Here is a 27,647-nt window from a genome sequence, read left to right as displayed (position 1 = left end):
GTTGAGGCCACGAGATACTATGTTGAGGCCACAAGATACTATCTTCAGGCCTCGAGTTACTATGTTGAGGCCATGAGTTACTATGCTGAGGCCACGAGTTACTATGTTGAGGCCACAAGATACTATCTTCAGGCCTCGTGTTACTATGTTGAGGCCACAAGATACTATCTTCAGGCCACGAGTTACTATGTTGAGGCCACAAGATACTATCTTCAGGCCTCGTGTTACTATGTTGAGGCCACAAGATACTATCTTCAGGCCTCGAGTTACTATGTTGAGGCCACGAGATCCTATGTTGAGGCCACAAGATATTATGTTGAGGCCACGAGATCCTATCTTCAGGCCTCGAGTTACTATGTTGAGGCCACGAGATACTATGTTGAGGCCACAAGATACTATCTTCAGGCCTCGAGTTACTATGTTGAGGCCACAAGATACTATCTTCAGGCCTCGAGTTACTATGTTGAGGCCACAAGATACTATGTTGAGGCCACAAGATACTATCTTCAGGCCTCGTGTTACTATGTTGAGGCCACAAGATACTATCTTCAGGCCTCGAGTTACTATGTTGAGGCCACGAGATACTATGTTGAGGCCACGAGATCCTATCTTCAGGCCTCCAGTTACTATGTTGAGGCCTTGTGTTACTATGTTGAGGCCACGAGATACTATGTTGAGGCCACAAGATACTATCTTCAGGCCTCGAGTTACTATGTTGAGGCCACAAGATACTATCTTCAGGCCTCGAGTTACTATGTTGAGGCCACAAGATACTATCTTCAGGCCTCGAGTTACTATGTTGAGGCCACAAGATACTATCTTCAGGCCTCGAGTTACTATGTTGAGGCCACAAGATACTATCTTCAGGCCTCGAGTTACTATGTTGAGGCCACGAGATACTATGCTGAGGCCACGAGTTACTATATTGAGGCCACAAGATACTATGTTGAGGCCACAAGATACTATCTTCAGGCCTCGTGTTACTATGTTGAGGCCACAAGATATTATGTTGAGGCCTCGTGTTACTATGTTGAGGCCACGAGATCCTATCTTCAGGCCTCCAGTTACTATGTTGAGGCCACGAGATACTATGTTGAGGCCACAAGATACTATCTTCAGGCCACGAGATACTATGCTGAGGCCACGAGTTACTATGTTGAGGCCACGAGATACTATGTTGAGGCCACAAGATACTATCTTCAGGCCTCGTGTTACTATGTTGAGGCCACAAGATACTATCTTCAGGCCTCGAGTTACTATGTTGAGGCCACAAGATACTATCTTCAGGCCACGAGTTACTATATTGAGGCCACAAGATACTATGTTGAGGCCACAAGATACTATCTTCAGGCCTCGTGTTACTATGTTGAGGCCACAAGATATTATGTTGAGGCCTCCAGTTACTATGTTGAGGCCACGAGATACTATGTTGAGGCCACAAGATACTATCTTCAGGCCTCGAGTTACTATGTTGAGGCCACGAGTTACTATGTTGAGGCCACAAGATCCTATCTTCAGGCCTCGAGTTACTATGTTGAGGCCACGAGATACTATGCCGAGGCCACAAATTACTATGTTGAGGCCTCAAGATACTATCTTCAGGCCTCAAGTTACTATGTTGAGGCCACGAGATACTATGCTGAGGCCACGAGTTACTTTGTTGAGGCCATAAGATACTATGTTGAGGCCACAAGATACTATGTTGAGGCCACAAGATACTATCTTCAGGCCTCAAGTTATCAAGTCATGTTGAGGTCACGAGATTATGTTGAGGCCTCGAGTTACTATGTTGAGGCCACGAGTTACTATGTTGAGGCCACAAGATACTATCTTCAGGCCTCGAGTTACAATGTTGAGGCTTCAAGTTACTATCTCGAGGCCACGAGTTACTATGTTGCTACTAAACATGCTCAGGTGAATGGCTGGGGACTAAACTAGTTCTTAAATTAGTCTTTATATTACTTTATCTTTATTATTTACTATATATTGTATCTCACCTATTTAACCAATGTTAAACTGATGGATTGAATTTCTTGGTTTTCTGTATGTAGGCTAGAAATTGTAAATTGTATGCGCTTTATTTAATTTTAGTATTCAATGTTAGTACTTCATATACATGTTTACTATTTGCATAGTGTCTGGGCCCCTATATGCAAGCTTCATAATATATACCAAAATAGTATATTCTGATTTGAATACTTTTGTACTTCATACTTAGTCAAATGATACACATTTCTATATAGATACTTTGACAAAAAAACCCTTCTTAAAGTGTTCGTATATAAATACACACAGATTTCCATTTTGTGCTTTATACTTTCACTTCAACATTTCACAAACAAAACATGCAGTAGCCTGATAAGTGTAAATTTTTTACTACACTGAAATATTTCTTACGTTACTGTAATATGAAGATTATAATAAACACCCAGTTTTATCTTAAACTAAAATACCCACAACTCTCCATACAGTCAGCTGATTTCTGTTTCATGTTTTAGTTTCTTCTTCATGCCACGTGGTTACTTGGTACTTTTTCACATCTTACTTTTGGTGTTTAGGTCTTCACTGAATATAAACAGGAAACACAGAGAGACATGTGACATGAAGCAAACATCTGGTCACGTGTACATATTTTCATGCGGTACACCAAACTCCATGGTAAAATGTGTCTTCTCGGCTGGTCGTAAGGAATTCATCAATTACCTGATGAAACAGATTTTACACACCACTGAGGCCTTCTGCTAAAAAAATTATTAAATTAATAATTAAAGTGAGTAAACCGTCAAACTGATGAGCCTGACTCTGTTAAATTTAACATTATGTTTGCAGATATTTATCATTTTGTCAAATCAAATGACAAGATGATGAGGTGGTACAACAGACTCCATGGTAAAATCTGGCGTTTTTGTGTTCTTGGCTCATCTTAAATAATTCAGTTAGTTAAACTACCTGATCAAACAGATTTTTACACACCACTCAGACACTCTGCTGAACTAAATAATTAAAGTATTAATTAAAGAAAGTAAACTGCCGAATGTTAGCAAGTGATGAGCATGGCTCTGTTGAATTTATCATGTTTACGCATATTCATCGTGTTCCAACAATAACTTCGCACTGAAGCCACCATGAGAACAAATCTTAAAATAAATGACAACATAGTTTGGGGGTTAAAGTGGTTAATACTGTGAGTAAATAAAATAAAACAAGTGTAATGTGAGGAGACATTTAGGATTTAAAGAAAAATATAAACATGACGATGAACCTTTAATCAGCATAAAAAAAGAACGTCATATTTTTGTTAGTTTGGCAGCGTGAGTTTCATCGGTGATGAATGTTTATTTGTTCAAACTTTGAGAGAATATTAAAGATGAAACAAAGAAAAACAAACTTTACAGACAGAGTGAAAGAATGAGAGGCAGAGCAGAACGAGCTTTATTCTTCTAAAAACAACGAACAGACCCCCCCAACGCCCCCCCGAATGAAATTAAACACATCCTGGTTGACGTCTGATGATGATGATGTTTTATTGCCATAAACAGTGTAGGAAAAAAAATTAACAAAAAGAAAACAAATAGTTAAAACAGCCGTTTTTATTCTACAGTACAGTAAAGCAAATAAAACTGTTTATCAGCGACACAAACGTTCTGAAAGCGACGCAGACCGAAACCGACCACCGACTGAAGGTCTAAATCCTGTCCTCCTGATCCTCTACACACCCGATCCTGATCCACACTGACACCTGACACCAGGTTAACTCACCCGTTCATCTTAAATATTATGCAAAAGTTAAAGTTACAAAACAGAAATGATGACTTCATTGTACGATGATTATTTCGACTTTGCAGTTTCATCAGTTTTACAAAAAAAGAGAGGGTGGCAGTCGGCTTCTACATGAACTGAAATTACAAAAGAAAAAAAAAAACAGCACAAAAACCTTTAAATTTCTTCTTTTCTGTTGGGGGGGGACACGATGTGTTAGCGCCACCGTCTGGTCAGGAGTATGTGGTTGCTGATTTAAATGACTCAGGACTGCAATCAAAGACAGATGGAAGAAGGGGAGAGGTTGAGAACAGGAAGAGGTGAAGAAAAAAGGGGGCAAAAGGAAGGGAAAAATAAAATTAAGCATTACAGGGAAGAAATACATTTTTCACCCTGTCTCTTCTCCTTCCTCCCTTTCCCTTCTCTTGCATTTCCCCCCCCGTCATTCCTTCCATGAACACTCATATTAATCCTCTCCTTACACAGTAGCCATGTTTCCATCCAACTGTCATGCGAATTTTAAGCGTACTTTTGAAATGTCGCAAAAAAGAAGAAGAAAGAAAAAAGAAATAGTGAAATCTGTGCGTTTCCATCAGGTGGTTTGGCGCAGTGGACGTTACACATGGCTGTAATAAACAAGACGTCTGGGTTCCAAACCAGAAACAAAACCAGTCGCAGGAACCTGAGGGCCACTGATCTGAGAAAAACGGAGAGAGGTCCTCAGAAATGTGTTTCAAGCGGGCAAGTTGCTGCCAGCCATGTCTCCAAGCATTATGGGAATATCCGGTGTTCTGCATGCACCTCCAGATAATGTTTTAAACACTATAATATCCTCTGTGGGGTTCATCAACGGTGATAAATGAATCAAAAGTATTTATTTTATAAACATTTAGAGTTAATATTTTATTACATTCAGCAGAAGCAGCGTTCACTGAGATTCAGCAGCAACATGCGGTGATCACCTGTTTGATTAGCGTGCAGAGCAAAGGATCTGAGAAGGACCTTTAAGAGGTGAACGCATCATTCAGCAGAACAGCTGATGAAGGCTTCCTGCCCAGATCTGCATCCACCTCTTTTCTCAGCACGAACGAGCGTCACCGGCCGCGAGGCGCAGGAAATTCTCTGCAGGCGTGCAGAACTCTGCACAACCGGGTGAGACGCCGACAGCAGAATCAGTCGTGAGTTACAAGTTCGCTACGTCAGAACTTATTTGGAAAAAGTGTTTCCATCTCCCGTTTAGCGCAAAAACAAAAAACTCCTCAAACGAACGAAAAAACACTTTAGCGAAATTAAGGATTTTTTTCCAGATCTTGCTGTTTCCATCAACCTTTTCTAACGCGACGCTTCAAAATGCGCGTTAAAAAACGTTGATGGAAACACGGCTACAGTTGCTGACAAGCGTTGTGGCTGAATGGACAGAGAGTTAATCAAGGGAGAGAAGAAGATGACGAAGGACAGAACGCGACAAGGAAACAAGACAGAAACGAGGAAAAGACACCAACAGAGAAGAGAAAAGGAAATTAAGGATTGAAGTGAAGAAGCTTCTTTCACCTCACTTCCTAATTTCTTCCTTTCGAGCTCTGTTTTTCTTTAAAGCAACATTATGCCGTAATTTTATTTTAAAAGAACAGATTCAAAATCATTTGGACGACTTGTAAATAACGACTTGATCCTTATCGTGATAATTATCGATATCGAAAGATATGAAACTTTATCATCGTAACATTTTTTTGGCCGTATCGTCCAGGCCTATGATGTGTAGCACGTCCATACTGACAAAAGTTTAAACATTTATATTTGTATTCACGATCTAAGCAGCTTAGCTCAAGCAGGCGACCCGGTGGCCTTCGAGAGGTTTTATATATTCAAGAGACGGCAGAGGCGAGGAGACAGAAGAGGACGTTAACGGAGGAAGCTAAGAAGAGAAGAGAGCGACCGAGCGAGAGGCTGCCGGACGTTGGCGAGAGCTTCGTGAAATAAAAGTCTGCAGGACAGACGGCGAGCTGGCCTTCTTTCTGCTGGACTAGTCAGTAGTGTAGCTGTGTCTGTGCGTTGGGGATGCCAAATGGCACAAAAAAACCCATCTCTTACATAATGTTGCTTTAAAATTTTTGTAAACAGGTTTTGTTAACAGGTGCTCCGGTTAAGACTGATATCAGATATATAAATCGAGCGATTTAAAGAAAAAAGATCAAAAACCAAAGAAAAGAAAGAACCTTCATCTCTTTTTTACGTCTTCTCTGATTCTTTGTCTTCATCGCATAAAGACGAAGACAAAACTGACAAAAAAAAAAACTTCTATAAATAACTTCAGGCGGTGGAAAGAAAACTGAAATAAGAGACAAAAGAAAAAAGAATAACACTCAGATTTTAAAAGAATCCAGTTCAGGTGAAGTTTTCAGTGTGGATCAACGGACCAATCACAGAATTCCTTTAATGACCTGTGTCTCATTCTTAAACCTGATTGGACGAGACAGGTTCGGCTATCTGCATCGTGTCAACCAATCAGAGGAGCCCTAGACTGTAAGCCACGCCCCTTTACAGCCATTGTTTTAAACTGTGCTGCGTTCAGGGTATCGGGACAAAATAAGACGAGTCAAAATTCTGTGATTGTGGTTTATTTTTGGTTCCCAGGAGCCGAAACAAACAACCAACTGAAAACGGACACATGCCGGACAGCCTTCATCATTTTTTGGAGGGTAAAACAGTCAAAGTTTGATTATTAATCATAATTAATCATTTCCAGCTGAAACCGTTTTGCCCTCTTTTCTTCACAGCACTTGAACGCCCCGTTGGGGAAGCCAAATGGAGGAAATGTCAGTGAATGCAACACCTGTCTTCCCTGCTTCTCAGCGCTCCGCTCTGATTGGTTAACTACAGAAGCGTCGCCGGATCAGGCCGTCCTACCAGCACAGTGCATCATGGGAACAGAAATCTGAACATCAGTCACTCTTGAATGGTTTCAGGTATCTGCGTTCTGTTTCTTACAAAACATTTCAGGTCAGTCTGCTGCAGGTGCCTGGGTGGGTGGGGTGGGGGCAGAAGTCTGTCGTGGCGCAGATTAAACCCCGCCCACCCGCGACGACAGGCAGATTAAAACAAACGCACCCCGAGAAGGAGGGCAAAAATTGATCGAAGCTGGAAAATCTGATGAGTCGACTACAAAGTACAAAAAACGACTTTACAGGTTTAAACTCTGGGCTTCTTTCTGCTGGAGCGGAGGTGGTGGGTGACCTTTGACCCTGCAGCGGGGGGTAGAGGCGGGGCTACTGGACTGGACGAAGCAGGTATGACATCACAGTAAGTGAAGGTGAAAGGGGGCGGGGCAGAGAAACCCAAAAGTTTGGACATGCATTCACAAGCTGCTCGTTTGTGTTTACAGGTTTATTATTCATCAGTGTCAGAGTGTGTTTCACCTTAACTCCAACTAAGAATAAATATTCTGAGCAAACTGAACTCAAAGAGGAAGAAGGCGACGAAGAAGAAGAAGAAGAGGAAGAAGAAGAGTAGGGCGGCGTCCGCTCGCTCGCTGTCAGGAAGGAATGCTAGCTGTGGCGATTAAACTCATCCTGTTGGCGTTTTATTTTTCCTTGTTAAAGTTCTCTATCTGTTCGCTCTCGTCCCCCTCCCTCTACCTCCCTCCCTCCCCTCTCCCCTCCCCCACCTCCCCCCTCCCTCCCTCCCTCCGGCCCTCACGGCCTTCAGTCTCTTAAGCTTTTTCCTTGGGGATCACCTCCTCTCGCGGCTTCGCTCCACCGAAGATGGCGGAGTTCGGGTTGGCGACCTGGTTGAGCGGCTCAGAAACGGTCCGGGGCTTCAGCTGCAGCCGAGGCCGCTGTGCACGCTCCTCTGCAACAAACAAACAAACAAACAAACAAACATCATTACACACCTTCACCTTCAATGCTGGTTGTGTTTGTAAAGTCTACACACAAGCAGAAGTTTAAACACGGATTAACGATGATGAATTACGGCGAGACGCATCTTTCCCAGGTCAATTTTGAGCTACTTTGCTTCTTTAACTTTCTGCTTTCAGACTGGTGGAAAGAAAAATACACAATTTAGTTTATTTTCCTGTAGTTTGTCTTTGTGTGTCTTCTAACGCTACATCTCCTCCGTATGATCACCGGTACTGTTGGAAAGCGCTGTTGGATCCAAATATGGTCATTTCCTCTGTACCAGCAACCAATCGTGAAAGAACAAAGGCGGATTTAAGCTAAGCATGAAATCTGATTGGCTGCTGTCTAGTTTAGATGAGTCACGTGTTTCTCCTCGTCCTCCGAGCGTGAAATCTCCACTTTAGCAGCTCCAAACTTTCCAGATGTTTTAATAATAACAATACATTTTATTTGTAATGCACTGTACATTTGAAGCAAATCTCAAAGTGCTACAGGTAAGATAATAAAAGGTAATAACATCAATATAAAATACAAATAGATAATGCAACAACTTGCAGGATTAATTAAAACTCGTATGTTCATCGTTTCCTGACTATATTCAAGGTTTTTACTGACAGCCTGAATTATAGAACATTTTATTCCCAAAAACGAATGAATGAATAAACATGAATGAAAAAAAATGAAAACAATTTTGAACTTGACTCTGTCCAGAGTTCAGATTTCATTTCTTGAAATAGATGCAAATTAGCGCATATTTCATTAGATACTGCCTCATTTGCATATTTAAAAGTCATATTTCAGAAAACGTGAAATACAAAAAAATATTGTCTTAATGTGAGTAATCAACTCGGAATGTTTCATGCTGATATCTATTAGTTGTTTTTTTTACCCTATTCACCTTCAGTGTGTCGCCTTATTAACTAAATTTAAAAATTACAAGACTAAAACAAATAAAAATGTATTAATTAATCATTAAACAACGACACGAATCAAAGTCCTCAGACAGGAAGTTGTGTCACCTTCAGACGGTTCCCTGAAGTCTGTCGCTCCTCCTCGGGGGGGTCCGTCTCTGAATCGACCCCCGACTCCCACACCTCCTCCCCTTCTGTCACCGGGGCGACCGCCGCCACCGCCGCCGCCTCGACTCCGCCCTCCCATGTAGTCGTCATCTCTAAAACCTGCGGAGACACACACGGGTGGACAGACAGGTGAGTCGGCGGACAGACGCCCTCAGGTGTCCTGCAGCGTCTGGAAACCTGTGAGGCGGCAGATGAACATGTGATGGTTCGAGGTGAAAGGCATGATGGGGGGGAAAAAGTCCAGTAGCTTTAGGGGGCAGCGCCAGGCTACAGGGGGTGTCAAAGGTCAACAGTGCCCGTTTCACTTACCTATAACTTAGATAACCAGGCTGATTTAGCTTAGCTAAAGTTTGAGTCAAGGTTTTTTTCTGCTTGCTGTAGTTACGCACGCCATTATTCTTACGACTCGTTCTTAACTCGCTAAACGTCTTGTTTTGGCTTGAGGCCCAAAACCGGAAAAGGCTGACGCACATTTTCACCAACCTTAGAGGAAACAACAGTAAAACTAAAACGTAACTGTACGATCTTGACACAACAGCGCCCCCTTGTGGACACAGAGCTTTCCATCGTGGCTGTTAACTTGTGAACGGCGAGGTCTTTTCAGACGGGGAGCGACCAGAGTGCGGCCAAAAAATTATTATTTGTCTGTGTGCGTTTTCCCCAAAACTCACTCGTGGAAGAAGGTGAGAGCCAATCAGAAGCAGAGAAGGGACGCTGGATTTATACTCCTGCGGTGACTTGACGCCGATAGCTATGGCGATCCACATTCCTCGCATTTATACTTTTTCTACTGTGTTGACTTCGGTCGTCGAGCTGGCTAACTTCCGATACTTGGTGATAATCGCGCGACCGTAACGAGTGATGTCGTTTCCCCCGTGTTACAGCCGCTTGTTCTGTCGCTGGTAAAACTGGCTTCAAAGCTCGGAGCACTTCCTGGGAGCTCGGAGGAAATGAAATGTGACGCCTCCAAGCCGACCAGTCTTTTCAGTTTGTAAGTTCTGTTCTACAATAATGAAGTTTTTCTGTTTGTGCTGACATTCAAATTAACATTTACTCGTTTACAATCATTTACAGAACCATCAGCAGCCACTTTCATACAGAGATCCTGCAACGAACGCTGAAAGAAAACATCCGCCGACATGCCGCATTCGCTCATTCATACTGAACTAACGTTTCAACCACGTGTGCTTTCACATCCGGTTCGATCCGGCTCTCCGGAACCGTGTAACGTGTGAAACTACACGGCACGCCGGTTGTGGCTTTTCACACAGACATCGTTCCGTCTGTTACTGCCAACCTTCCCGACTCGGAGGCGGATCAGATCTGACCTCCCTCTCCGGCCCCGTTACTCCCGGAAAACAGCGTGGAAGCGGCTGCAGTGTTGGGGAAATGTAGGATGGTTAGAATATCCCGTTATGGAGCTAAAGGTGAAAAGTGCACCTAAATGAAAAATTTAGGCGCAGCAGTGCAAAATATTTAAATATATGTTCTAGAAATGATTGAAAGAGTCTTTTACTTAATAATCTAACTACTAACTTTAAAAGTAGTTTACAAGTGAGTTCAGCCGAGTCCGCCAACTCCTTCTCTGCGAGTACGTCTCGGGTTCAGTTTAGCTGTGGATCGAACAGAACGGAGCTCCAGCTGTGTGTTTTTAATCAATAGGAGAAAGCAGCGAAGGTCAACTGCCCGTTTGAGTCCCGATAACTTCAGGAAACAGTTATATACTCCAGGAAACTCACAAACAGCGAGGATCCGTCTCTTGTTCGTTTATCCGTACAATAAAGTTCAAGAGAATTCAGCTCTGGCCACGGGATGGCGCTCGCTTATCGACCACGCACCCGAAATGAAAAGCCCGTTGCCCATCGCAGGTCACCAAGTCGACCCGCCTTTTTTGGTTTTCCATTAGGGGAAAAGTACCAGGTTCTCTTTTTGGGATCGTCTCCGTTGAGGTTCCAAGCGAGCAGAGAAGATATTGAAAACATGTTGTGAAAACACTGCAGGCTCCTGATTGGTCAAATAACCGGCGTGTTTACAGCTGAGCATCTGCTGCTAACGTTAGCTCAGTTTAGGATCTCAGTTTGTTTTTAGTTTTTAGTGTTCATCGCTCGGGAGGTTTCTACCGTGAGCCACCATCGTGGCCGTTTCCTCTCCAGAACAAACTGACCTGCTCATTAAAACTTTAAAGAGGTGATATTCTGCTTTTTGGCTTTTCCCCTTCTCCCCTTCTCCTTTTTTAGGAGTTCCCATCTCTCACAGAAAACTCTGCTCTGAACTGAAAACAGCTCGTTTGTAGTCCAGCCGCTTCCCTTTCATCCCTGTGACGTCACAGGGGTGAAAGCTAAACGCGCCTCATATAACGCTCGCCAAGCGGCTACTCCGACACGCCCTCAGAAACAGCGAGCTGCAGCACACAGCTCTCCTCTCCCTTCCAAACACTAGCTGCCCTCCAGGCAGTCAGTGGACAGAAAGTTGTTCCTGTGATGTAGAGACAGAGCTCAGTTAAAACTTTATGGATACAGATTAATAACTCACCGCTCTGAAACTCTCGCTCCAGTCCGTGTTGCCGAGCCGGTCGGCAACACGTACGGCTGAACCCGAGCCGTTTACCGGCTTCTCGCTGACCCGCCCTTCTCTGCTTCTGATTGGCTAGTAGTCCTTAACTAGGAACTGAGCATGTGCAACTCCCAACAAAGATCATTTAGAGACAAGATGTATCACTCCATAGCTAAAACGAAGCCTTCAACACAGGCTGGAAAGAGGAGCTGCAGCAACGTGCAGTAGGACAAAAATATAACCATGTAAACCTGCTCTGGTACAAACTCTAAATAAGATGAGGAACCTGACAAAGAAGACCACCTCTTTAAAAACACTGAACAAAGCAGTTTCTTCCTAAAGAATGAGCGTCTCCTTCAGTGGACACTGGTCGTCAGCGAGATGACCTCCTGACAGGGCAACCCCGGACTCACACAGGCGGCGGTTGCGCCACATTTTGACCTGTCCTCAGCCCGCCGTCAACTCGCACTTCAGTCGACTCGACTACTGTAACAGTGTCCTTACAGACTCCCTAAGAAATCCATCAGACAGCTGCAGCTGATTCAGAACGCTGCTGCTCGAGTCCTCACTAAGTACAGCTGGGCAATAAAACAATAATGATAATTATCACAATGTAATTTTCCTCAGTAACAATATAATAAATGTTCAATATAGTGTCAATAAAAATTTGGTTTAATTAATTTTAATCACAAACAAATTAGCACTTATTTTTTCTTTTAAAATATTTATTTTGTTGAGGAAAAGGGACTGAAAAAAGTTTATCTAATCAGATTTGTTAAAAAAAAAAAAAGATTTTATCATAATAATTTTGAATGTTTTACCTCAGATCTGTGAAGTGATCCACTGTTTGGCATCGAGTGTTTGTCACGTTCTGACCATAAAGACAAAAGATCAAAAATCTGCCTTTAAACTCGTCCAGCCCTATCACTAAAACCAAAAGGTGGATCAATAAGTCCAGTTCTGAGGTCTTTACATTGGCTTCCTGTCTGTCAGAGAACTGGGTTTAAAATCCTGCTGTTAGTTTATAAAGCACTAAATGGTTTAGGGCCAAAATACATTTCCGATCTGATTCGTTCTGAACCATCCAGACCTCTCAGCTGGTCTGGGATCAGGTCTGCTTTCTGTCCCCAGAGTCAAATCTAAACAAGGAGAAGCAGCGTTCAGTTATTATGCTCCACATATCTGGAACAAACTCCCAGATAACTGCAGGTCTGCTGAAACTGTCAGTTCTTTTAAATTAAGACTGAAGACTTTTCCTTTTCCAGCTGCCTTTAATTAAATCAAATGTGAGGCTGTAGATTGGTAACTTTCACTGCACTGTGACTTACTGTCCTGTTGACCCTGTTTTTATTTCCTATTTCACCCTTTTAAAAATCATATTTTAATGTGTTTTTTTTTTCTATGTTTGATGTAAAGCACTCTTCATCTACTGATCACAACTCTATGTGAACAGTTTGTCAGTTTTAACTGTGTTTATTGTTTATCTACAATCGGGAGTCTGCAAAAGGTATTTTATTTTGAAAATTGACGGATTCTCTCTGCTGTTTCTGCAACTGACTTCCTGCCCGACTCACCCGCTCTGTGCTGCTTGAAGCGCCTTCTGTCAAAAATAGACGGCTGCCTATATTCCCCGCGCAGCGGAGCGTAGAGCCGCACTCGCCGCCTGTGTGAGTCCAGGGTAAGAGCTGCCGGCTGGAAAATGTTTTAATGTCAAACAGACAGAACGCAGCAGAACTTTTAATCTATATTTATCGGGCCGTGCTTTGGACCAGAACCGCCCCAGACCTGCTGAACTGTTTTACTTATTAAACTTGTTATAAACGACCAGCTACATTGAGTGCGAGCTCTATCTGCAGGGGAAAACAGAGGTCGGGGCACCGAGGCGAGTCCAGTCGGTACCATCCGGCGGAAAAGCGGCTGAAGCATCTAAAGTGCGAGCGGCGGTGTAGTCGTACTGAGCGCGCGGCGTCAGCTGTGAAAGAGACGAGTGTGGTTCAGATTAGTGTAGTTTTTGTGCAGCACTGAGAAAGTTTGTTAGTTCAGGGACACCGTCCTGCCATCTGACTGGCTGCGGCCGAGCCTGATCTGATTGGCCGGCTAGAATCTGCTGCTGTCCAACCTGAGCTGCCGAATTCTCTGTCCGCACCTCCTCCTGGCTGGTCGAAGTCCTCGCGGGAGTCGCGTCCTCCTCCTCTGGGAGCTCCTCGAGAGCCTCCTCGTCCTGCAGGGGACAGGGGGGGAGTTTAACACTGAGAGGAGGAGAGAGGGGGGAGGGAGGAAACAGAGGAGGCACCTCCTCCAGGAAGGAGCTGGAAGAGCAGCACTGAAGAGGCGGAGCTTGTTAGTCGTCCGTCAGCCAATCAGAGAAGAGATGTTAGAGAGGAAGCAGCAGTGAGGCTGCTGAAGCGAAGGAGGTCAATAAATCAGGTTGATATTTCTGAGGAGACCAGGTGACTCTTGTCCCACCTGTTACCTGTCTGTCTGTCTGTCTGTCTGTGTGGACCAGTTAGAGGAAAAGAAAAGCAGGGGGCTGTGGAGGTGAGGATGAGACGATGAAAGGATGAAGCGTGAAAGATAAAGTGCCCTCCTCCAAAGGTCAAAGGTCAAACACAGACTGCGTTTCAGCTCCTAGTCCAATTCATAGTTTTTAAGGTTTCCAAACTGAATCAATGTCAAACATTTTAAACAGTTTCCTCTAAAAACAGATTTAATGGTTGATTTGAGATCAGAGGCGTCTCTGCAGTCTGTGTTCGTCACCGCAATCTAACACATTTCTAAAAACAACACATTCAAACTTAATTCACACCAAAGTCAGATTCAAAAGCTCGAGGTGCGACAGGACTGAGCGGCTTTACATTCACGGCGGTCAGACCGACTTCACGTTATGGCGTTCATACCTCTAGCGTCATCTTTCCTGAAGCCGAAGCCGCCTCCTCCCGGTCCTCCTCGCTCTTGCCTTCGCCCCTCCGCGATGTCCACCCTCAGTGACCTTTGATCTAGCAACTGCAGGGGTCAGAGGTCACGTTAGGACGTACAAAGAAGAGACACAAGCTGCTGCAGACTGAACCAGTCACAGAGATCTGACCGCAGTGAACAAGTCTGAGGAGGTCACAACCCCAGCAACTTTATCGTCAGACCACCGAGTTTCGTTTCAGTTTTATGGATTTGGACTCTCGGTTCTGGTTCCTTCGCCACAGATCTCCTTCATGTCTCTAAAGTAAAATGAGTCTCTGTCCTAGAGCGGCGTCTCTGGGACTCGTCTCGTCTGTAGCCATCGGTTTCCCTTCAGTATAAAAGGTGAACGTCGGCTCACCTGAGGCGTTGCTGCTGTTAGCGTTAGCTGCTGTTAGCGTTAGCTGGATCTGGGAGAGCGCGACACGTTGAACACGGTGAAGCGTTCCTTCAGATTAGGGCTGGGCGATAAGGCCAAAACTGTTATCACGATAAAAACATTTCATGTCATTCGAGAAATGTCAAATCATTATTTCTTTCAAGTTTAAAGGCTGATTTTTGCTCCTGAGTGAATTTTGAAGAAACCAGATGGTTAATTGTGTCAGAATGTGACAAACACAGTGGATCACTTCACAAATCTGAGGTGGAACATCCAAAACTACTATAGTAAAACAAATATGATCCCACTTTCCTCAACAAAATAAATATTTTTATAGAAGAATTGGTTGCCAATTTGTTTCGTGATTCAAATGAATTAAACCAAATATTTATTGACGATATATTGAACATTTATTATGTTGTTATTGAGGAAAATTATATTGCTATAATTATTAGGGCTGCACGATTAATCTGATCGCAATTGCGATATCATCAAGTGTGATTACATAACCGCAAAAAGATAAATAAAATAAAACAGAAAAGGTGTGAGAGACGCTGCAGTCTGCTCATTATCTCCGCCCACACGGGGCTCTCGCATGTGCCTCTAAAAACAGAACGAGCAATGAGAAAAACGATTTATGAGCAGTGTGCCAGTAACTTTTAAGACCACAACTCGCCCGCCGCTAATCGTTCAAAACGTAGTCACAGGACTCGTCACCGGAGCGCTGAGGGAAATGCCGGTCGCTCTGCGACAGAGATGTCGTCCACAGCTGAGGCGTTCAGACAGAAGAAAACAGGGAGAAGATAAAGAAGGTTTGAGTTTGGCTCGCTGCCATTTAACTTTAGCCGTATATATCAAGTTTTCACAGAGCCGACGTGCTCGTCAGTCACTTCTCATCAACCGACCAATCGCAGCCTGGATGGGGCGGGACATTAAAAAAGTTTTATGTGCTGCAGCAAATCATTAAATGTTGAACAATGTGATTGTTGAGAAGTTAGTAATCAGCATTAACAAATTAGAGACCGATGTAGAGTCTTTTTCCTGCACAAGCATTTAATAAATCAGAACAACCCACAGAAATGAACTAAAACTATTAGGCTGTATAAAATTCTAATGAATGTAGTATTTAATATATTATTGTTATACTAACAGTAAACTATTAACTATATACTCTTTATTTAATCCACTCGTGTCCAGTTCCTCCTCCACGCTGTGGATAGAGACTCTGCTTTAGACAGATATAATATATTCTCCTCTGCAGAGCAACACGCTCCCCTGTTTTACATCTGTTTTACTTGTTATTGTTATAAATATTGTTTACCTTTATTCAAGTTGAGAATATTATAGAAAAAAATATTTCACGCATTCTTTGATAATTAAGCAAGTAGACTCAGAGCACCATTTGTTCCATTACAATCGCATCGCAATATGACTTTTTCTCCAAATCGTGCAGCCCTAATAATTATCATTATTGTTTTATTGCCCAGCCCTCCTTCAGGTTCACGCCGTGTTGAAATTAGGGATGTACGGAAAAATGATAATCCCGATTATTTTTATTTTATTTTCTTCTATTAGAGAGAAGGAACTTTTATTTCTTTTAGACTTTGCCGTCTACTCTTGACTGTAGCAGCAGGAGGCCGCGCGCAGCCAAATCGGCCCCTTGGCTGTAAGTTTAGGAGGCGCTTGATTTGATGTGCAGCAGAGTTTTCCACGAGCGGAGCATTTTAAACGGCGACATCGCCGTCCGTCATGTTCATTTAATTGTGGGAAGCTAAAATCATAATCGCGATCAATATTCGATTAATTGTGCAGCCGTAGTTGAAGGAAACGCTTCGTCGCGTCGGAGCCGTTTCCTCCTTCGCACCGAACCTCTTTGGAGCGTTTGCTGCGGTCCGCCACGGTCCAGGGGCCGTATTAAAGAAACTTCCTAACCGGCAGATCCTATCCTATCTGCTTGGTAACCACGGTAATAAGGGTTAGGAACTGATTTACAACAGTTCCTGAGTCAGTGATCCTTTCCTAACTTTAGACAGGAAGTGTTTCACAGAAGCGTCCTGACTTCATTACATCTTAAATAAACTCTAACTTCAGGAGAACTGTTGAGCTGTCCTAACTTTACTTTTCCACCAGGTAGAGTTTAATAACTCGTTTAATCCACATGGCTGCTCTTTTACTGCGTTCACAAGATAAGAGACACTTTTATGGGCTGTAAAATGCTCACTGCAGTTCAGTTCTGAGATAAGCAGGAAGTTAGGAACCGAGGAGCAGGATCCAAACGCACGGGTCTTAACGAATCCACAGACATTTGGTCCAGATTCCAAACCCTAATCACGGTCGGCCACAAGACTGAGTTTGTGGAGTTTGGACCTCCTCAGACTGCATCTACACAGTGAAGAACAGAAACAGGTGACTCTGATACTCACAGCGCCGTCGTACGTCAAAGCTTCCTTTAGAGATTCCAAATCTTCAAACTCCACATAACAGAAACCTTGAAGCAGAAACACACAGGAGACACACAGTTTACTTCACAGACCAGCTGACACTTCAGCAGCTGTTCCAGAGAGGCGTTAATGAAAAGAGAATGTAGATCAGTTGAAGTGGAAAACGACAGGCCTGGCAGATATATGGTGCAAATTTAATTCAGCTGCGATACAGCAGGTGACCATCATATTTCAGTTTTCAGTGTTTCCGCTGGCTGCTGCTGAGGAGCAGTTACTTTAGTCAGATATTAAATGTGCAGACGAGCTCAAGTTGCATTATTAGCAATAGAACGATGAATGGGACCGATAACCTGCACTCACGAGTAGGGGGGTGACAATAAAATCGATACAGCAATGGTACTGTATCGATATCCCAACCCATCATCGACACTTAAAATTAACTTTAAAATAGCGCTTTGACGGTTAGCTCAATGCTAACATATAAAGGAATCTCCATTAACGTGCTAGCAGACATTAGCATCTTAACATAAACATGTGTTTGCTTCACACACTTAACATCCTGCGTGTGACATACTGCGCAAATACTTAAAGTACATACATACATGCTACTCTGCTGCTTCAGCACTCCACACAGACCAGCTACCGCAACCCCAAAGGGTCAAAACTCAAACCCAAAATTCCCAGTGGCCTAAAAATACAGCTATGAGTAGGTGGAGAAAGGGCAGCACAACACTGTCACTGATGTACATGTTAGACTTGGCATGTTGACACGTGGTACGCAGCAATTTGTATTGTCAGCAAAAAATTCAGTAAATTTGCATTTTTATGTGCCTTTTATAAAGAAATGTTTTGATAATCTTTCATAGTTGCTCTGTAGTTTTATTTACAGACTGAAAAGTGTGAGCTGCAGAATTGTGGTGTTTTCTTATTAGTTTGGATTTGCAGTAAATATAGAAAACTTTTTCACGGGCATTTTGTATTCATATTTAGACAGATATCGTGATGCATCACTTTAGGATTGTCAAGCGATATATCGAGTATCGCAGAATTGCTGTATCGTGCCATCAGGTACCCTGTGATTCCCACCCCTACAAAACAATAAATCCCATCACGTACGTCAACATACATATTAACATTACAAAGAACAAACTAACAGCTGAGAGAAGATGTCCAGGACAGATGAGAGGTGGTTTGATGTCAATATATTTAAATATGAGCAAGTTATTTAAATTACAACCTTACACTGTGGGCAATGAATTATTAATTTTATTAACCTTTCTTTACAATCTCACAGGTGGTCTCGAGCTATCCTGGCAGCCGTCTCAGATTTTTATATTGAAAAACTAAACAGCTATTGATGATTGAAATGGACCGTATTGCACTTTTTTTTAACTCCTCCTACAGTAAAACCTTTAGGGCTGAATCGATTCATCGATTAAATCAATTACTAATAATTCTTTGCAACGACGCTTTGTTTAATCAATATAACTATATAGCACACTGTTTCCAGGGACATTTATTACTGTCGCACGTGATTATGATGGCGCTGTTTGCAAAGTGGAGGAAGAGCGAGAAAATAGCGAGGAGCGAAGAAGAAAGTGTCCAAAGTCTGGGATTATTTCAAGCTAAAAGAAAACAACAACTCTGTGATGTCACAGCACTTCCACTGTAAAATGAAACTGATGCAGCCTATCACACGCCGCCAAGCAAAAGTACTTCTTAAACCACACATCGATGAACTAATCTGTACAAGCTTGAATACTAAAATCATCGTTAGCTGCAGCCCTAAAAGCTTTACAAAGAAACAATAACTGACTTGAGCTGTTTCCAAAACCAACTAAACTAAGTTTAATGGGTAAATATCTTTAGTAGGGTAGAGTGGGGTAACACGCCCCCCCGCCTCCCCAAGCTATTTTATATATAAATAATATTCTAAAATAATATTTTAGCATCTTAGCCCAAACATACTAATCTAGCATTTTACTACTTTAACCAAAAACTATAAAAATCTTTCTCTCTAAACAAACTTCTCTTAAGGCTCCCCTTAATGTCAATGTATATATAAATAAACTGAACACAATAAAAAAATTATACCTTATTTTAAATGACAAAAAATTTGATCAACTCAGGTCAGAATGGTTTTGATCAAATAATAAAAAAAATTGTGATGAAACAGAGGAAATTTCAGTGAGACGAGCGGCAGCCAGAAGAAATGTTGAAAAAAGAGGTTACCATGTTACCCTATTCGTGGTATCTCGGATGGATATAAAATCTATCTTACGGTTTCTTAGCAGTGCCAGGTTTTATTCCACGCTCCTCACCTGGCGTCATGGCGGCAAAAGTTAGGAGAAAGCGGAGAAAGGAAGAGTCCCAAAGACTAAAACTTTCATTCTCAAAAAATAAAATCTAAACTAGCAAACTCCCTTTAAAACTAACTTTAACTAAACCAAAAAACAAAAAGTCCAACTCTAGTAACCTTAAACTGACGACGAAAGAAACCAAACTCCCCCTGACCTTTGAACTTGTCTGTCTCTTTGTCTCGGACCAATCGGACGCTGCGGATGCTGAGGTCTTTGAAGATGACGTCGATGTCTCCCTGCACCGTGTTGAACGGCAGGTTCCCCACGTACGCCGTGAACGGGGGCTCTGACGGCAGCTCCTTCTGCTTCCTGGGGCCTCCGGAGCCGCCGCCGCCGCCTCCACGGGGTCTAAAGGGGCAACAGACAGAGAGCATCATGGGATATGGAGTAGGGTTGTACATAACGATTATTTTTCAACTAATTTTGTGTATTCTAAAGAAAAAAAAAGTTTCCTATTACTCGATTAACAAACCAATTTATCCAAACTAAATATCAACAACATGTCTAATCAATAAATCAATATTTTATTCACTCCTGATGAATAATGACAACAGCAGCAGATCTTACAATGAATCCAATTTCCACGTCGCTGATGTGATAATAATAACGATGACAGACAGTAATCAGGCTGCTTTCAGTGTGATAATCAGATGTGTTTCTGCATCAGTGTGGGCCGAAGAAAACAGCTGGAGCGACTCAGACACAGATCGTCTGTTAGATTCAGCAACAGAAAATATAAACTGGCTGAACGCGGTGTGACGTTACGGTACCATGACAGCAGCGGGGCAGAAATAATTGAAGGCAATGAAGAAATACTAGAAGTACTCGTGCTGACAATGTGCTGTGCTGGTGTGGAGACTTGCCCTGGGACCAAATCCTATCAGACTGGGGGGCCCTGGGACCAAATCCTATCAGACAGGGGGCCCTGGGACCAAATCCTATCAGACTGGGGGGCCCTGGGACCAAATCCTATCAGACTGGGGGGCCCTGGGACCAAATCCTATCAGACTGGGGGGCCCTGGGACTAACTCGTATCAGACTGGGGGGCCCTGGGACTAACTCGTATCAGACGGGGGGCCCTGGGACTAACTCGTATCAGACGGGGGGCCCTGGGACTAACTCGTATCAGACGGGGGACCCTGGGACCAAATCCTATCAGACGGGGGTGCCCTGGCACTAACTTGTATCAGACGGGGGGCCCTGGGACTAACTCGTATCAGACGGGGGGCCCTGGGACTAACTCGTATCAGACGGGGGGCCCTGGGACCAAATCCTATCAGGCGGGGGGGCCCTGGGACTAACTCGTATCAGACGGGGGGCCCTGGGACTAACTCGTATCAGACGGGGGGGCCCTGGGACCAAATCCTATCAGGCGGGGGGCCCTGGGACTAACTCGTATCAGACGGGGGGCCCTGGGACTAACTCGTATCAGACGGGGGACCCTGGGACCAAATCCTATCAGGCGGGGGACCCTGGGACTAACTCGTATCAGACGGGGGACCCTGGGACCAAATCCTATCAGGCGGGGGGCCCTGGGACCAAATCCTATCAGGCGGGGGGCCCTGGGACCAAATCCTATCAGGCGGGGGGCCCTGGGACCAAATCCTATCAGGCGGGGGGCCCTGGGACCAAATCCTATCAGACGGGGGGGCCCTGGGACTAACTCGTATCAGACGGGGGGGCCCTGGGACTAACTCGTATCAGACGGGGGGGCCCTGGGACTAAATCCTATCAGACGGGGGTGCCCTGGCACTAACTCGTATCAGACGGGGGGGCCCTGGGACTAACTCGTATCAGACGGGGGTGCCCTGGCACTAACTCGTATCAGACTGGGGGACCCTGGGACTAACTCGTATCAGACGGGGGGGCCCTGGGACTAAATCCTATCAGACGGGGGTGCCCTGGCACTAACTTGTATCAGACGGGGGTGCCCTGGCACTAACTCGTATCAGACGGGGGGGCCCTGGCACTAACTCGTATCAGACGGGGGGGCCCTGGCACTAACTTGTATCAGACGGGGGGGCCCTGGCACTAACTCGTATCAGACGGGGGGGCCCTGGCACTAACTTGTATCAGACGGGGGTGCCCTGGGACTAAATCCTATCAGACGGGGGTGCCCTGGCACTAACTTGTATCAGACGGGGGGGCCCTGGGACTAACTCGTATCAGACGGGGGGGCCCTGGGACTAACTCGTATCAGACTGGGGGACCCTGGGACTAACTCGTATCAGACTGGGGGACCCTGGGACTAACCCGTATCAGATGAGATGTTGGTTTTCGGTTGTTTCTCAGGCTACGTCATTAACAAGCCGGCATGCAGCGCACCTGCTGCCGTGCCGTGATTACAGATATGGAGGAGAAATTAATAATAATAATAACATTAGTAGGGATTAAAAGCTGCTTTCACAGGGCGGTGTAATGCCAGTCCTGAGGAGACGAGCTAACGTTAGCTTGATAGTAGTAGGGATCGACAGATATTGTTTTTTTCCGAGCCGATGGCACCTGATCAGAAAGCACCCGGTCTATCATCAAGTCCATGGAGCCGACGACAAGGTAACAGTAACTTTAGCATTTAACTGAAATCCTGACTGATTGTTGAGTTGAAGCCAAAGTAAGCCGCAGTCCTCAGCTGAAAATGTGACCACGTGTTTGTTGTTCTCCGCGAGTTTGTAACGTCACAGCTGATCCCGGTATCGCCAAGCAAAAGCACTTCTTAAACGATGCATCGATGAGATAATTTGTAGAAGCTTTGAGATACTAAAATCATCGTTAGCTGCAGCCCTAGTGGAAAGTAAACCAACAGTGCTTGCTCTCCCTCATTTACCACCTTGAGCAAGGCCCAGTGTTTCCCACAGATTGGCAATCACCGCAACAACCGCAATGTTCACACTGCACACATAAGGGCGTGTTAAATTAATAAATGAGTGCTTCAAAAGTTCCACAACCGCAACGAGCTCTGTAACGGTTCAAGGATGGATCGCCAGGGACTGTACGTGACCTGACTTCAAACTCTGAAGCTGAAAGTGTCTGTTTATTTTAGAGGTTAGCTAACTTGGCGTTAGCATACTGCACGGCTAACGTGGCCAGCACGCTCGGCGATGTTGGACTAACGTTGTGATCCTGAGGGACAGCCGATAGAAAATGAACGCTAAGCCTCATTTGAATCTCACTAACTAACGAGCGTAGTGTGTCGGATGCCTGCAGCTGATTTTCATGTTGCTTTCTGTGGAAATTTAGTTACAATGTTACCACAGTAATCGCAGTGGTTAGTTGCGGACAGCCATTCAGCTCCACACTGTGGCGCGCGTGCGTTGCTGCGTATGTAAATTGACTTGATAGACGTGCCCTGAAGGTAATGATATAGCTACGTGTGAAAAAGACACAGTCAAACTACAAAAAGGAGTTTGCTTGGCAATGTTGTTGACTAGCACGCAGCAGCTAGAATGCTCAGACCATAAAGCTGCTTGCTGTGCAGCGAGGGGACACTCTTATACTTCTGCGTCAAATCGGCGGCGTAGTTTCTGCATAGCCCCCTACCCTACGCCGTCATCTACGGTGTAGACTGACGTGCACCTCCTCAAAAATGTAACTACACGTCGAGACGACGCGGACCGTAAGCACTGTGACTGGTCAGCTGGGTAGCTTCGCAACGCCTCCGAGCCCACAGGAAGTGGGAAGCTTTAAGTAACTTTTACTAGCGGCCAAAACGGTGGCTGTAACACGGTGGATCAATATATTTGCCCGTCACAACCCAAGCAAAATCAGTGTGATCCACTCGGTCGGTAACATTTGAAAAGGCTACACCAGCTGCACGTTTATTATTTTACCACCATTCACGTTAGCGGAGGGCTAAACAGGAAGTTAGCCTGCTCGGCCGGCAAAAGTCAACACAGTGGACGCTGAAGCGCTACCGCCGACTAGCGTTTTGGGGGTGTAATCGCAGAATGACGGGGACACCGACTCACAAGTATAAATACACGGCTACGCACGTAGACCCTACGCAGGAGTACAAATCAAGCTTTTCTCTGCTATATGGCACCAAATTACTTCATTGATGAAAGATGCAATAATACCGCGCTGTTGAGTCCTAACATATCGCCATGGTGGAAATTACTTCACGGCGACAGCCCTACGCTATACTATCCTTTGTGGGGTTCATCAATAGGGCTGCAACTAATGACTATTTTCGAAGCCGACTAATCTGTTAATTATTTATTCAATTAGTCGACTAGTCAGGATTAATTTTGTCACCCCCTGACCCTAATTAAACCATTTAACTGATTAAATATCTTTCAAGTGAGTTACTGATATCCAACACTCAGCCTAACTAGCTAACGTTAGCATTAAGTAAACGAGGTTTACTCTTCAGAATGAACACCAGTATCAATGCCAGGGGAAGAAGACAAGATAGAGTAGGCTCCTCCTGTAATTCACTGATTTATACAAACTTTAACTGTTTAACAAAAGATTTTTGCTTTGGAACTATATAAAATAAAAGCAAATTAAAAGCAAGTACTATAACCACAACTGTACACTAACAAAGTAATGTCTATTTAGAATAATATAAAGCAACAGCCCCCTTTCAAAAGTGCTTATAGGTTTGAGGCTATAACTCAGTGGACATCGTTCTGTAGGCTTCATCACGAGCCAGATGTTCCTTGATGTACTTTAAACCATTACTCATTACTAACAACTGTTTTAAAGCTGGGTCTCTGAGATTGTCAGCCTTGTGCAGATTTGCGGTGTTCATATGAATATATATATATATATAAATAAGAGAGAGAGAGAGAGAGAGAGAGAGAGAGAGAGAGAGAGAGAGAGAGAGAGAGAGAGAGAGAGAGAGAGAGAGAGAGAGAGAGCAGCAGAATAAATAAAATAAATAAATAAAAACAAAATATAATATATATATATATATATATATATATATATATATATATATATATATATATATATATATATATATATATATATATATATATATATATATATATATAAAATTTATATGTTTCTGTAAAGGCCTGCCAGCAATTGCTCGTCTCACAAACTCTCCAACAACATGGACACTCAGTGGCGGTCAACACTGCTGAAGAAAAACTACGGTTCAGTCAGTGTTTCCCACACATAGACTCTACTTGGGTGGGGCGCCCACCCGGGCTCTACAGTGCGAACAATTTGCTCGCATAAGCCCCTAAAAATCGATACAGCAAACGTGTGATATGCGAGTAACTAGAACCTACCATTTGCGTCGAAGCGTCGACGCAAAGACGCTTCCTGTCGCACATCGCGTTTACGCTGTGAACGCGACGTGATTATGATGGCGCTGTTTGCAAAGTGGAGGAAGAGAGAAAACAGCGAAGGACAGAAAGTGTCCAAAGTCTGGGATTATTTCAAGCTAAAGAAAACAACAACTCTGTAATGTTACCGTCCGTCTACCATAAAACAAAACTTACGTCGCCTCGGCAACAGCACAACGGCGCCTGATCAGAAAGCAGCCGGTGTTCTGCAAAAGTACTTCTTAAACGACGCATCGATGAATCGTTCAAATCTATAGAAGCTTCGAATACTAAAATCTAGGGCTGAATGATTTTGGAAAATAATCTAATTGCAATTTATTTTTTAATTAATACTGCGATTGCGATTTAATAAGCGATTCATTTTTAAGCTCTTTACCTTCTGTATTATTCAAAATGGACAAGCAGTCAACAAGTGTGTAGTCTGACCAACACAATATTAGATAGATAGAACATACACGTTCTTGCCCTTGTTATGATATGATGTAATATGAGAAAGATAATTTGAGTCAAGTCATGGCATTAAATAACATGATATAATATCATCAGGTCGGCCTACAGACCACAAGAAAAACTATTCAATTCAATTTTATTTATATAGTGCCAAATCACAACAGCAGTTATCTCGGAACGTTTTCTAACTAACTCGCTCAATACGAAACCCAAAGTTCAACCACCAATTAATGCGTCCTGGTCTCAGTTCTAATCTCCCAGGAGTCCATCTTTCTTTATCCCAGGAAGCAAACAAAAAATACTTAGTTTGAGGTTCAATTCAAAAGTTGGCCATCGAAAATAAAACCAAGTGACGCCTCTCCTGTTTAATAGACAAGCTTAGTAATTCTCGGACAACACGGTCAGCAGAGCACCGGCTGTAACTCGGGACAGACCGGGCCTCTTTCAGACTTGTGCGTTTGGTTTGAAACGCCGTTTCACAGATATTTCCTGAGCTGACTGGTTGCTGTGTGTGACACAGGCGCAGATCGCCACAACACGCTTACCTTAATACACGTGTCTTTCAGTTGGCGATTTCACCCACCACCACCACCACGTGACCCACGGCTGCCACTTTCATTCCCTGTGTGACTCTGAAGTTTCTGTAGCGTCAGCTTCTGTCAAGCTTAAGGTCGTTGTACAACAAGAAGGCAAGGTGCAGCGTAACGTGCAGCGTAACGTGCAGACGAAGCATCAACTTCGTCTGCAGACTGCTTTCCGCTTGGGTGTCATGTGACCAGAGCATAATCGCAGCCTTTGCGATTAGAAAATCTTGTTTTATTACATCGCGATAATATCGCAAATGCAATTTAATCGTTCAGCCCTACTAAAATCATCGTTAGCTGCAGCCCTAATGAAAAGTGCAGTGAGATAACATCTGTTATGACTTGGTGCTGTTTGAATAAAATCATATCTGATGCAAATGAACCTCCAATACTTTCCACTAAATCATATTTTCATTATATTTATCTTTTCTCTCTATGCTGTACGATCAATCTTGAACGAGACGATTTGCTGCTTTTCTTTGTGACATGTCACTGTAAATAAAATCTCTTTGGGTTTTGGACTCTCAAAACATGTTAAGATATCACCTTGACGGGCATTTCTTCTCTTTTCTGAAGACGAAACAGCGTTAGTTTCAGCCCCGGTTCATTCCTACTACCTGCAATTTTTATTCCCTGCTGGAAATATTAAATAAACTGAAAAGTCCTCATGTATATGAACAAAGGTATCTTTTCCTTTGTGCTATGAGCCTCGTTAAAGCTTCCATCTGTTTATATACGTGGAGACTTTTACATATGACACTGTAGTTTTGGGTTCTCCTGAACATAATGAAACAACCAGAGACCATCAACAGGGAGGCTTTGAGGGATGACACGGTTCATTTCTTCAGCAGCAGAGGCAGAAGTTTGTGTGGACAATCCCAGCAGCCGGTAAACTGACCTTCACAGCTAAATCGATTGATCAATCCACAGAACATTATTCAGCAACCGACGTCACTCTGAGATATAACTATGTTACTGTGATGTTTAACAGATCAAACCACTCAGGGATTATCTGATAATGATGATAATGTAGTTGCAGTCCTCAAGATCAGGTGTTGAATCAAAACTTCTGACACCCTCCTGAATGAATAAGCTGACTGTGAAGGAAAACAAACACAACCTAAAGCTTATTTACCTCCTGCAGGAGCTGCAGCCAGCCTGAACAAACCCAACCAAACCAGGCTTCCGCCGTTTCTCACATTCACCAGAGATCAGCTAATAAACAACTAAAATAACAAACCAGAAAACTACACAAATCAAAACATATCAATAAACCAGCCCGGATCGATCTCCAGCCTCATGATTGGTAACTACGTGGATGGATCTGCAGCTGCGGACACATGATGCAGCCATGCGGGCAGCCTGCAGCTGCAGCTCCGCCACCACCTCCACCTGCTGCGGCCTCCCGTCTCGCCTCTCCCCGGGGCCGGTGCATTATTACACTTAACAGATAAACGGCATTTTACCACCGAGCTCAGGGGAGATCTTCGCCACATGGGGACATCAGGTTCGCTAGCCCCCCGGCTAACAGTTAGCCCGATACCTCCGGGACCGCGGTGTTTCCGAGCCGCTCTCCCCGGCCTCCTCTCACTCGTGGCCGCCATGCTCATCAAGCGCGGGGCGGGACGAGCTCCGGGGCCTAGCCGCCCTGCGCCGAGGCTCGGGGCGGGCGGCAGCGGGAACCACGGCCACGGTCCGGCCGGGGTTTGTGCTTAAAGGATACGGCACAGCTGCCGTGTGAAGCGGAGACTCACCCTCTGCCGCCGCCGAAGCTGCCGTAGGCCCGGTCCCGCTCCTCGTAGCTATCGAAGTCCGCCATTACCGCTGCTGTGTGTCGGAGGAGGAGGTCCTACACGTCACACACAGAGCGGGGTTTAGCTGTCTGCGGAGCGCCTGA

The 27,647-nt window shown here is 44.1% G+C and overlaps 1 protein-coding gene across 3 annotated transcripts; it reads right to left on the bottom strand.

The window, feature by feature from the left end:
- Positions 1 to 3,499: 3,499 nt before the first annotated feature.
- Positions 3,500 to 27,647, bottom strand: eif4h (eukaryotic translation initiation factor 4h). 3 transcript variants are annotated; one of them, XM_038692914.1, is made up of 8 exons: positions 27,505 to 27,647; positions 19,577 to 19,770; positions 17,045 to 17,109; positions 14,188 to 14,293; positions 13,410 to 13,511; positions 8,678 to 8,836; positions 7,493 to 7,608; positions 3,500 to 4,029 (listed from the first exon to the last, which is right to left on the bottom strand). In XM_038692914.1, exons 1-8 carry the CDS (start codon positions 27,567 to 27,569, stop codon positions 4,024 to 4,026), a joined length of 813 nt encoding a protein of 270 aa, XP_038548842.1. In that variant the 5' UTR covers positions 27,570 to 27,647; the 3' UTR covers positions 3,500 to 4,023. The 3 variants fall into 3 exon arrangements, with proteins under 3 accessions (XP_038548842.1, XP_038548843.1, XP_038548844.1); XM_038692915.1 differs by having other exon boundaries at positions 13,437 to 13,511; XM_038692916.1 differs by lacking the exon at positions 13,410 to 13,511.

The sequence above is a fragment of the Micropterus salmoides genome, unplaced genomic scaffold (genome assembly GCF_014851395.1).
Source record: "Micropterus salmoides isolate LMB-PRFRI ecotype aquatic unplaced genomic scaffold, ASM1485139v1 Ms_hic_scaffold_3, whole genome shotgun sequence".
Classification (NCBI taxonomy): domain Eukaryota; kingdom Metazoa; phylum Chordata; class Actinopteri; order Centrarchiformes; family Centrarchidae; genus Micropterus; species Micropterus salmoides.
The sequence above is the reverse complement of the archived record's forward strand: the minus strand, read 5'-3'. Positions and strand labels throughout refer to the sequence as shown.

What these genes read in the sequence shown, in the direction of transcription:
- eif4h (XM_038692914.1), bottom strand. Translation starts at nt 27,569, where the DNA reads ATGGCGGACTTCGATAGCTACGAGGAGCGGGACCGGGCCTACGGCAGC. An exon ending in CTTTGACGTACGACGGCGCT is followed by an intron (nt 14,294 to 17,044) that starts GTGAGTATCAGA and finishes TGACCCCTGCAG; the next exon opens with TTGCTAGATCAAAGGTCACT. An exon ending in CTTCAGGGAACCGTCTGAAG is followed by an intron (nt 7,609 to 8,677) that starts GTGACACAACTT and finishes TGTTTGTTGCAG; the next exon opens with AGGAGCGTGCACAGCGGCCT.